The 12519-nt window shown below is 35.7% G+C and overlaps 1 protein-coding gene across 4 annotated transcripts in view; it reads right to left on the minus strand.

The window, feature by feature from the left end:
- LOC132904871 (monocarboxylate transporter 10-like) overlaps positions 1-12519 on the minus strand; it is a 288582-nt gene that overhangs the window by 15410 nt on the left and 260653 nt on the right. For all 4 annotated transcript variants that reach the window (XM_060955673.1, XM_060955669.1, XM_060955672.1 and 1 more), the window contains 2 exons: positions 7151-7436; positions 5056-5230 (listed from right to left, as the gene is read on the minus strand). In XM_060955673.1, the coding sequence (XP_060811656.1) occupies positions 5056-5230; positions 7151-7436 (461 nt within the window). The remainder of the gene's footprint in view (positions 1-5055; positions 5231-7150; positions 7437-12519) is intronic.

A 12519-nucleotide genomic window follows, 5' to 3' on the forward strand; every position in this document is an offset into this window, starting at 1 on the left:
AAATTAGTAGAAAATTCAATATATCTATACGCAACAAGGAACATAATTTTTCAACCAGTAGCACAGTTACATTGTTTTATAGATTCTGTTGTTTAATATCATTTTTTCATTATTTATTATAAACGATATTTATATCAACGTTGTTTGAGCCTTTTTATAATTTGTTATATCATATTATATTTTCATATTTTAGGATATCGTTTAGGGCAGCTATTTTAAAGGTGGAATTCGGATTCGTGTGGTAGAAAGTGGTTAATTTCGAACGTTCCGAGAATCAAAGGTTACAACCAAAATTAATATTTGGCTTCTCGGTCTGCACGTTTATTTTTTGGTAACATTTCGATAATGAATATTGATTTCGAAATCACACGGTGATTAATTTTAGACAATTTTTTCGTAGCTATCTGCATGTGAAATAACGTTTATACCGTTAATTATCGTTTACCAATTTACATATGTTTAATTACCATATTTAAATAAACTCTCCAATAGTAACGAATTGATTCCAAAAATATCCTTTCCAATGTAAAATTGTAGATAAAATTAATATTGTATCACCGTTACATTTCTGAAATATCTTCTGTATAGCTGAATTGTGATATTTAATTAAAAAATGAAATTTTTGATTGGGTTTGTCTCGAAGTTACGAGGTAATTGATGACTCTATAGAGAATAAATATATTAATTTCCATTGGAGTTAATTGCCAAGGATTTGTTTAATGTTCTCGCGAATGTCTCCGTGCGATTGCTATCAAATTTACGCGTACTGGTTCCAATAAATTAAACTACTATTCTATATAAAATTGGTAATTATATGTTAAATAATTCGTGTATCTAAATTATGCACATAATTGTTCACGAAGCGAGATCTGCCTAAAACGTCTTTAAAAATCAATCAAAGAAAAGAATAAGACACTTCATCATATTAAAAAAGTAAAGGTTTGTTCATTATATTTCTTCCATTAATTCTAACAGTGAATTATTTTTTAACATCAAAGTCACTGTATTTTACTTAATAAAATTACCCTATTTAACAAAAAGAATGTCACAATTCAAAAATTACTTTACAAATTATCGTTGAAGTTTATAACCCGTAATTATCCAATTACGATCCAAAGTCGTTCCGAAACAATCATAATACCCAGATAACACCATCGCGAATAAAAAATATTCCAAATGATTTTTTTCTTCCTTTCAGAAACCTCATCGCTACTAAAAATATTTCATCGGATACAAAATAATCGCTTCACGATAATCGTCGTTTCTAGATAATTGGTAACAATAAACCATCTTCTGACAATAAAACATATTCGTCCACGATCGATCCCATCCCAATTAAAATCAACGGCCGACTGAAATTACAGCAATCGTCTTCTTTTTTACCATAATTTTCTCGAACAATGAGTTTCGAGCCTCAGGTTGCATTCGTCTCTGCATCTCGTCGCGATTCTCAGATTCCTGGAAACGATCCGGATTCTGGTAGAACTGGTTCGGTCAATCGACTGTTCGCCCAGCGTGGGATTAAAATTTCACGTTCGAGCGCGCGGCCGCGATGAAATATTCCGCGCTTCTCAAACATCCACCGAACGATTCGACGATCGCGGGAGTTTCGTTTTTTCTCGGAGATAACCGCAATTCCAACCAATTCCACGTATTTCGTCTCTTAAATTGTACATAGTGCGATTAAAAGCAAGTAGTTTTTTCAAAGCTCGCTTTATGCCATGCTTTCTGCAACGATTACAATTTTATAACGAGCGAGTGATCAATGACTGGATCAATGCAAGTGAATTTTGCTTTGAAACGACTTTGTTCGATTATCTGAATATTTTGGAATTTAAGAAATTATTATCTTCTTTCGAAACGACTGTTTTTAGTTGTTTGAAAGATTATTTTAAAATGCTCGCGAGAGGAGAAATTATTCTATTACGAATTACTGTGATTTTTAGATTCTCTTGGACAATGATTATTATTACTAATTAGTTAATTAGGCTATCAACTTCGATAGTAATTCGCAAAATTCACTCGTGAAATTTATCGTGCCCGTTAGAAGATTGACCAACTGTGTTTTTGATAATTTATGATTGGTGTTCGATTAAAAAAAAAGAGACATGTGTCTTGCTTATTTAGATGCGTTTAGTGTAACAAGATAGTATAAATAATTGTAAGTTCCGAGGAAAATTTAAAAACAGAATGTTTTTAATATTGTTACCTTTTTCTATTTTTCAATTTATGAAGCGGGCCATGTATCTTGGTATTTCAACGCTTTAAAGTTATCATTTTTACATCATGGTTGTAGAAGTGTATCGAGCACCATATATATAATGTATTTTTCTTCTTACCAAAATATCCATACACGTTGAAAAATTGTCTATTTTTAGGAATTATATCTTTCTCAAAATTAATAACACTGTCCAAGGTTGATCGATTAAAAAGCCCAGGAATACATATAAAAATTCCAACTAACTTTCCCATCAAAATTTATCCCTATCGCTTTAAGAATGCGTTAAAATCACGCAAACGAATCCAAGTCTACCTTTACGTATACCTCACGAAAATAAAAAGAAAACTCTACAACAGAATTAAATGAAACAGCATACCAAGTACCAAAAGAGAACCTCAAGCTGAACTAAACCTCTATTTTACTTCCATCCCATTATCCAGCCAATTAGAAGCTCGGATCGAAAATCGACAGAAATATCCTTTGTGGTGGAACCTGCACAGCATTGGTAGATTAGTTTCTCCTTCGTTAACGAAATCACTGCGAGCCTGGGCTTAGCGTTGCGTTTTAAATGCGCTTCCTCTGTCCAGAAGCAACCCCATTAACGATTGCAACGGTCCTCTTTCTCTCTCCTTCTCTGTCGGAGCGATATTCGTCTCCATGTGGCCAAAGGAAAGAAAGGAAGGAAGGGACGAGAGAGAGAAAATGTGCGCGCACGTATGTGTAACAGAGAGAGAGATAGAGATAGAGATAGAGATAGAGATAGAGATAGAGATAGAGATAGAGATAGAGATAGAGATAGAGATAGAGATAGAGATAGAGAGAGAGAGAGAGAGAGAGAGAGAGAGAGAGAGAGAGAGAGAGAGAGAGAGAGAGAGAGAGAGAGAGAGAGAGAGAGAGAGAGGAGGGAGAAAGGGAGAGAAGGAGAGAGGAGAGTGGCGAAGCCATCGAGGGGGTGACTCGAGAACAGAATGGAAAATACTTTGTGTCGAGAACTCGAGTCGAGGGTAAGCCGGCTGAATGAGGGGCAAAGACGTGTATGCGGCTGACACTCGAAGAGCCCAGGCCGCTTCAAAAGGGTGCACACAACCGGTAGAGGGAAGGTGGACGGGGGGTTGAAGTCTACCCCGGGACTGAATGGGGGCTATACGTTTAGAAACCTCCGGACGACGAACCTTCTGGACGAAAGCATAACACACACGACGGCCACCAACGACCGTGGTTACCCTTTCTACTTACTGGGTGCTCGAAAATATTTTTCATCGTGGGAAGATGGATAATTTTCCCTGACTGATGCTTAATTTTCTGTGTCGTGTTTGGATTGGATTTAGAGTTTGTCGGTGAGTTGTATAAATTATGGACTTTTTTAGAGAGATTTTGATATTGGAAATTCTATCGATGGATCGCTTCTAGTTTTAATTTTCTTTTTTCTTATTTGCATCAGATTTAAAGATTGTCAGTGAGTTGGGAATTTTTTGGGAAGCTTTGCGTCTCATAGAGATTTTGTTATAATCAAATCTAGAATACTGCAAAAGGATTAGCTGAAGTTTGATTGATATATAATGTACACAAGGTATGTTTGATACGAATAAAAAGATTGTAATTTGTTATATATTGTACTATAACTGCATACATGTTAGAATTATAAAATCGAATTACGAGGTAGGAAAATGACGTTCTTTGAAAACGCGACTATAATACAGTAATCAAATTATATGCTTTGAGAGTAATTGCAGGATATTGCTCGTTGTAGTACAATGTGTATCACATCTCCTATATATCGTGAATATATCCTCTTTCGTGCATACCTTCAACTGCAGCAACGTCAAACCTAGCGAAACACCGAAATTACAGTTGATACTGTTTGAGGTTGCGCGCTTAACTCCTGTCCTTTTGGGATAGAGCTTCGTCGTTTTGCGAATAATGTAGCAATGTTGCGAGCTTCGGTACTAGAAACCATCTGAATACAAGATGCCATCTCACTAAGCTTCCTAGGTTGTTATAATGGTTGATAAAACGTAGTAGATACACGTTCAAAAACCTACAAGATAGTATCACACGAATGGCTAGAATTGTTTTCCACTTTTGTTGCGAAACAATTTTAGGAATAAATTCATGAACTTAACAAGTGATATAGAATTTTATGTCCTACGGTTTTAAAGTTCTTCAAAATACATTCCTCTGGATTTTCGCAAATTCCTTGCAATACTACAAAATTATTTAATTTCAAGAGAATTCTTACGAATCTCTAAAATTCACACCCGCGCTTTCTCGCACGATTAAAGTAATATCAGCAAAGTTTTACGAGTCACAGGTTACACATTCTAATACTCTTGCATAATACCGACAAAATTTGATAAGGAAACGCCTAAAATTCACAAGTAAATTCTACAAACTCCAAATAATCTGATTATTCCCCGAAAGGATGATAAAATTATACAGCAGAATTCTATAATCTAAAACTTGTGATTCGTTAATCGATATTATTAATCGTCAAACCACTGTGCAAAAAGGCCTCGGAGTCACATTCTCCTCGAATCTCTTGAAACTTCCAACAAAATTATACTTCGTTTCACGTCTCTCCAAAATTCCCTCGATTTTCATTAAAAGCCCGATATTCTCCATCCAAGGCGGATCTGTGGGTAACGTCGTCTCGCTCAAACCAAAGCAAACTCCTCGACACCGCAGAACGCTCCTCAGTCACGCGATCCTCCGTTCTCTCTGTCTCTCTCTCTCTGTCTCTCTCTCTCTCTCTCTCGACCAAACTACCTTCCCTCGTGATCCGCAACGCGGTTCGAGCACCCTCGCCACAACAGCGTAACGCGTTGTATACTGACCAACTCCGAGTAGTGCTGCCTGACAGAGATATTGCCTGGACACTAGACATTGGGCAGATGGTCTCGCGGTAACGACACCCCAAGCTGCGCAGCCGAGTGTCGCTGCCAAACCCAGGCAAGTCTGCAAAAGTACCACTGCACTCGCCTCCAAACCATCTTTGTGGCCCTGGATAGCCTGAAACCGATGTATTTTTCATTAGCTGATTGCCACGACAGAGACAGATCTGAATGTACAATAGATTGAATAAGTGGTTAATTGAAGAGGGGTCTATCGGATCGATAGCGTTGGGAGACGTTTGACGAATAGGTTTGATCTGGTTTGTTGGAGAAAGAAAGGTAATGGCACGTTTTTAATTACGAGGTTTGTTGTTTAATATCGTCATGGTAGGTCAGTAAGTTGTTTATGCAAATTCATATTTTTATGAAGGTTATTAAAAAATAGAATTTGGGTGGAATATTGTTTTATCTGCTAAATATTATAAACGGAATCGTGTTTTGGATATTTTATATATTTTTCCTATTACCTGTACGGTTTGACGAAGACTTCTGATAACGTGGAAGAAAGATAGGAAGAGAAGTGATTCCAAAGCTAGGAAGATCTTTCAGGATTTATATCAGATTTTAGATTTACAGAATCGATAAAGGCAGAAGTTATTGTTAGTATCATACGAAGTGAGAGAACTCAAAGGGGATTATAATTATTCTGTGTGAAAGATTAAAAGATGAGGTGTATTACGTTTTCCTGTCTCGATTCTAATAATTCTACTTCGTGTATGCTTTCAAATATTCAGTTTTCACAGTTCTACGAATTAAATTTCTGTTCACATCGATTTCCAACATTCGGGAACGTCATTCACTGCGAAGAATATCACGTTGGAAACAGTTTCACGAACTCCTATCAGATCAGAAATACTAACTGACGCGTGTAGGCGTGCAGAAATTGAGACAGGGCGTGCAGAAGCGAGGTCAACCGCGATTATGAACGTGTAAACCGCCTAACTTTGCCGAAACTTCACTGTAGAATGAAGTTGCCAACTGTGGCCCGTTCTCTGATTGCTGCTACCGAGTAATACGCGTGTTTCTGGCAGTTTGACGATTCAGCTTTTCGGATGGTCCGACCATGGTATTACAAACTGGCCAGTGATCAGTTAGTTAGCCTTTTGTTGAAAAGTTAACTCCGCTGAATCGTTGTATATCTCGTATCATCAGTTACTATCTATTTTATGGTGACAAATAGAACCTGCGATGTTTCTATTAATTCATGATTCGATTATTTCTCAATTTTTAAAGCCTATACAGATGCAAAATATGAAGATAATGTTTGTAGGCGTTTAATGTTCGTAAAGGGTAAAGGAGGAAAGAATTTCGGCAATTGAAACACTCAGAAGCCACACTGACTCATATGCAGAAGTCGAAAAATAGGGAAAATTGATGTTACAAACTTTAGTACAAGGTTATATTGACTTTGGTATTTGCTATAAATGGATTTATGAAAATAAATCAAATATTTCTTCAAAAATGAACATCAATTACGCTATGTATGTAATAAAATTGAAAAGTTTACAAAAAGTGAAATTGATTCGTTGAATATATAGTACATTTGTATTGTACATGCGAGAGTGAGGGAAAACACACACAAGTTCTTTGTAATACCTCTCCAAATTCTCTCCATACCTTAACATGATCAATTTGGTTTTTGGCTTGATTGAGGCTTGATTGACAGTCGAGTTTCGCAACAGGGCTAATGAAACTTGAAAATGTTTCGCGTAACACACGCGATATATTCATAACATGTTATTGGAGGCTGGATTTTACGATAAAATTAAAAGAAACGAACAATCCATCGTAATGATAGGTAAATTAAAATATTTCGCGACGTAATTATTGTCTCTTTTCTCGTCGAATTGTTGGACAACGAAAAATCTGAAGTTTCGTACAACAACGTAATGCATTCGCAAAATTACAGACGTTCGAATACTATCGCGAGCCTATATACAGCCGAGAAACGTTGCAATATCAAACTTCTCAACTCTGAGAGTCAAGAACAGGACCCAGCCTAAAGGCAGTTGCTTGGTAGAGTAATTAAGGTACTCACGATGTAAAAGGCGGGCGTATAAAGGCCGAAACCGGCTGCCCCAGCGGCCAACATCAACATCCTGACAGGCCGACTACCTAGAGGGCTGAGATCCACCCATGGCTGTCTTGGTGGCTTCGACGCGGTCTTCTTCTCTTTCAACTTGCCACCTCGTTGATTCTTCACGTGTAACATGGCCCGTCGTTGCGGATGATAGAGAGAGGCGCTCCTGTAAATCAAGCCCAGGAAGAAGGCCAACGACAGAGCTCCGGTTACTGACTGCATGCCACGCTCCCAGCCCAGCTTTCTGCGGGAACACCGTGTCGTTATGGTTACACAATAGAATTTCTTTCTTTTCTCTGCTTACGACCCACCCTTACGCAACTTTCCTCCCTTCGCTATTAAATCCTTCCATTACTTTTTCCCCTCCTTCCATTTGTATTTCTATCGTATCTGTCAATTTTTAGTATCGGTTAAAAACGTTTGTTTGTTTAATTACATTCTTATATACCTCTGTTCGTAAATGTTGGAGTGTTCGAAAAAATTCGCAACGTTTTTGGCTGCTGATTCATCCTACTGTATTATGCTTGTCCTGTAATCTCACTTTTCTTACGAACATATAAGGTCTTCAATCTGTTTTTCTAAACTTCCCTATGAACTTTCTGAATATTTTGTTTGTTAATTAAAAGGGAAACAGGGGAGTTGAAAATATAAGAAAGTGGAATTGTACAGAGGAAATTCTATCTTTTGATATACATTCGTAAAGTAATAATTGCAACGATGTCACAAATATTTGTGATTATTGATCACTTGACCGCGGTCTTTTCTACAATCTCATATTTTTATTAACGGAACTGTTAAAATGCAATCTGCGTGAAGATTTATTCGATCCATTAAATATTGTAACATTCGTATATACATTCTGTCGCAATTATTAATTTTTCGTAAACGCATAAAAATCTGTAGTCTATTCACAACAATGTACCACGATATTCGTTCAATAAATTCTTACCTGCTCACAATAAGTTTAATAAAGTCACACCGATGGTTCTATTGGGCTGGCAACTAGGTGATTGCGGATTTTGTCATTAGATGGTATTGACCAACCCAATAGCTACGTGTTAAGCGTATACGAAAGTAACAGCCGTTAGCTTTAAGTTGGTGGCAACAAAAAACATGGTCATTACTTTTGTATACACCTAATATATTCAAAGGCTCTTACTAAATAAAAAGCCACACAAAAAAGGAAAGAAGAAATTATACCCAGAGAGAGAAAATTGTTCATAGTTTCATATTCTCACTCTCGAGAGCGTGAATTCGTTAGAATCTGGCCAGTGAAAGAGGAATCCTTAATTAAGAAAAGGCGAAATTACGCACGATGGATTCGCAGACTCTCAACATTCACCGAACAGAGAAAGTTTCTGTTTCGTCGTTCACTGGAAGCGACCGCAAACTTCATAACGCGACGTTTCGCCGCAACTGGCGCCTGTAAAGTCCAACTTTAGCGAGTCTTACACGCTTTTGTTTCAGCGAGACATTAAACGGTGAATCGTTTGTAATTCTATGACAAGGGAGATTTCTTCATTTCTTTCTTTTCTTTCTTTTTTTTTTTTTAATAGAAAGAAACGTTTCGATAATCTTTTTCATAGTGACAAACATTTTTCGAACACGTTACGATAAATAATGGCACTTGTGATGTCTGACTCGATGGACGTGTTACTTAGACGAGAAATAGAATTTTGTACTTGTCTGATGATGTATGGACTCATACTACTTGCGCGTGAAGGTGTGCAATTTATTCGGTTTGCAAATTAATTGTTTCATTAAATGTACGTGTGTAATTAAAGGATGCAGAGTATATTTTTAACAATTGGACAATATGAATTTATTATCTTGTAGATTAATTTTTTTAAAGTAAACTTCTAACGATTAGGCCGTGTGAATTTATTGATTTGTTGTATTGCTATTTTTCCAAAGTATATTTTTAGTCACTAGATATTTAATATCTTCATTTTAAATGCTGCACATATTAGAGTTTCTGTTTGCTAATATTCGTTTTAAATATATTTTAGGAAAGCTTTGGGATTAAATTAAAAATCAAAGAATTGCAAGTAATTATATTTGTTAATGAGAATAATTTAAAGATTCATTAATGGGATACAACGAACCGCCCTTTTCTCTCACAGTTAATTCATCTTTTTCTCTCAATTATTTGGAGAATTCTTAGAATTTTGGGAACTTTTACTGAACTTGATGGTATTTTCTAATTAAAATGTAGTTTTTAAGAATCTATATATCGCAGTAAAATTTTCCCTCTTAACAAACCAATCAGGTTGTTATCGATGACTTTTACGATAGAGTGGTACAAAAATTTAGATTAAGAAGAAGTTCCCAATACGTTAAGAAGAAAGTTATTCCTCAATGGGGAAAGAAGAATAGGGGCACCTTTCTTGAAAAGTTTACTCCGGTCAAAAGTTCTGATCGAATAAAGCTCTTGTTTGGACGTTTTCGCAAAGAATTGATCTCCGAAATGCAAACTTCGAAACTTAAGTTTTCAACGTGATCGTTCATAAAAATAAATTATTTATCGTTCTTCGTCTTTTTCATAAATTATAAAGGAACAAAATATATAAAAATTCAGGTTCAGTTAGGATATAATGTATTATTACAAAAAATAATAATGTAAATGATGAAACGTGGAATATAAAAAATTCTATGACTAAAATGACAGATTTTTATGCAAATTCATATTTTCGAAAATATAATAGAAAAAGTAGAACCTCGGTAGAAAATGGTTCTACCTGCCACACATTATACAAATCACTATTATATTTTGAATATCTTATACAACGTGAAAATTGTTTCATCTATCACATATTATCTTTATGATATGTATATTTATATTACATAAAATGTATATTTTTTCATATAACGAGTATTCGACATAATTTTCCACTTCTTAATTTCGCATAAATGCATGAAAGCCCTCAGTATAATTATAACGAATCTTTAGCGTACTAATTATCATAATAACATTATTATAAAAGATACTAATGCAAACTATAAAAAACAAAAAATATAAAACTTTTAATCTTAAAAATCTACGAAAAACCAAATTTCAATGTAATAATATAAACAATGAAATATAAAATTATAAACAGTCTTATGACGAATCTTTCATGGATATTAATATATTAATATTAAAATAAAAATATTTGAATAATAGTGGAAAGATCCTAAGAATTTGATAAGACCTGATACATATTTATCCGTCCACGAACGAACTTATTCTACTTGCTCGTCGAAATACGCGAATATTCTGTTTACAAAGTCTAGAACGTCGTTTGAATACGTACATATGTACATATGTACAATCTACAAGCGTCATAGAACCCCATGCGAGACTATATCCTGCCAGGTCAGGTGCATGTAGATCGTGTTTGACTCGATACGGGATTATTCTCTTCGCCTGTCGGTACATTACCGCTTTACTTGCACAGATGTTGACCTCTTCTACTTGTCTGTATACAGGTATACCTGTACTACTTATCCGGTATACTTATCCGTACTAGATACGGCAGGGAAAACGCGCTGTTGAATTTTAAATGAAACTGCTTATTGGTGCATGTCTTCGTTTCGCTTAATTACTCAGACGTCCTGTAATTGCACATCCTTTCTACTTTATTGGACAAATAAGAGCAGATTTACGATGTTGTACCAGTTTCTTTTCCAGTTAATTATTTTGGTTTTTGTTCGTTAGTGTCTGTGAATCCATTTTGATTATGTAGCGATAAAAGAATTCACATTTGGATTTATAACGTCGAAAGAGTTATTTAACGATTTCACTCGAACAATTTTACGAAACTCACGCGAACGCGTAGAATTCCAAAGCAATCAATTAAAACGAAATTTCGAAACACGTACGTAAGTTTGTAGTATCACAATTTCCACTCAAACGATGAAAAAGATATATTTGTAGATACAAAGATATGCTTTCAAAACAGTTCCCTTGAGCGATTCTTCGAAACGTGTATACCGTGAGATACATATATACGAATTCGTAATATCGGAAATATCAATTTAAACAACTGAAAGATTCGTATTTTAAAATTCACAAGCTTAAACGGATTCAGGAATGAAATATCAAAACTCACAGGGGAATTTAAAACGCCAAAGAGATTATTTCACGTAGCCTTCTCGGCGAAACATCCGAATTTACATTAAAATTCATATCTCTGAAATCAAATCGATAATAAAATAAATTAATACGAAATGATAAAATGTTATTTATTTACTTGCAATTGCAATAAGCAAATTTTCCAACGTCCACATAACATCGCGTACAAATAAAAGCCTCTTTGAGAATAAAATCCTCGTGCATGACGGAGGAACGTTTTAAAGGAACGTGATGTTCACTGTCGTTCCTTCGACGCGTTCTTGCATGTCAGCCACGAACAATAACCATCTTTATTCGTCGCTTATTGCCGAGTGAAAGTCGCAGGTCAGCCGTCAGCCGACGTTTACGACGTTCCTACACGTTTCGTCGAGTACGAACCCCTTTATTCTCTCTCTGGCACGCGTATTTCCTCATACGAAGAGAACGTATCGCCTTACTGCTTTGTTACAGGCACAATAAATAACAGGTGACGAGGTATTACGATCGCCTGGCAAACACGGCTGACTGTACTCCGTACGCGTAACACGTGTCGCGTTAATACCGTGCTTATACCACTGGCTGACGATGCAGCCTGGTCTCAAGCACGTGTACATGCTCGCCTGTTTAATGGTTTCATCATCTCGGTTACACGGAACGCAATTAAACTCTCCCCTTGTTTCTCCTTTTTTATACTTGCTAACGAATCATGTCACTAAATCCTGCTTTAATGTCTGTTCTTGGAAATGTTTCACTGAAGGTGGCTACTGCGGTTAAGGGAGGTTTTTGTTGTGGTAGATTGTAGTCCTTTTGATTTGGTTATTTGAGTATTTGAGGGTGGAAAGTCGGAATGCTGCATAGTGGAAATACATGGAATGGGATTATTTGGTACTTTGGAATATTTGTTTCATTCTGATTAACATTCTGTTACAATGACTGGTAATTAATTCTGTAGCTGTTTCAATTGCGGGACGAGTTTCTTTTGAACTATTTTTATTGTACATTCTTTTTTACTATCAACATACTAAAATGTTGTTTTGATAATAATTCCTTAAGTTATAACTAGGATGTACATGTTTAACTATCTGTGACATTTAAGACGAAATAGTTCAATAATTAAGTTTGAGAAGCAACCTAGAACAAGAATAATAATCTTAAAAAGGATAAAATAAAATACTTTTCGCAGAAGGGAACCAGGTTACTTCTGTTTACTTCCCAAATTACTAACAAGAAGGAA

Source organism: Bombus pascuorum, chromosome 3 (genome assembly GCF_905332965.1).
Source record: "Bombus pascuorum chromosome 3, iyBomPasc1.1, whole genome shotgun sequence".
Lineage (NCBI taxonomy): Eukaryota > Metazoa > Arthropoda > Insecta > Hymenoptera > Apidae > Bombus > Bombus pascuorum.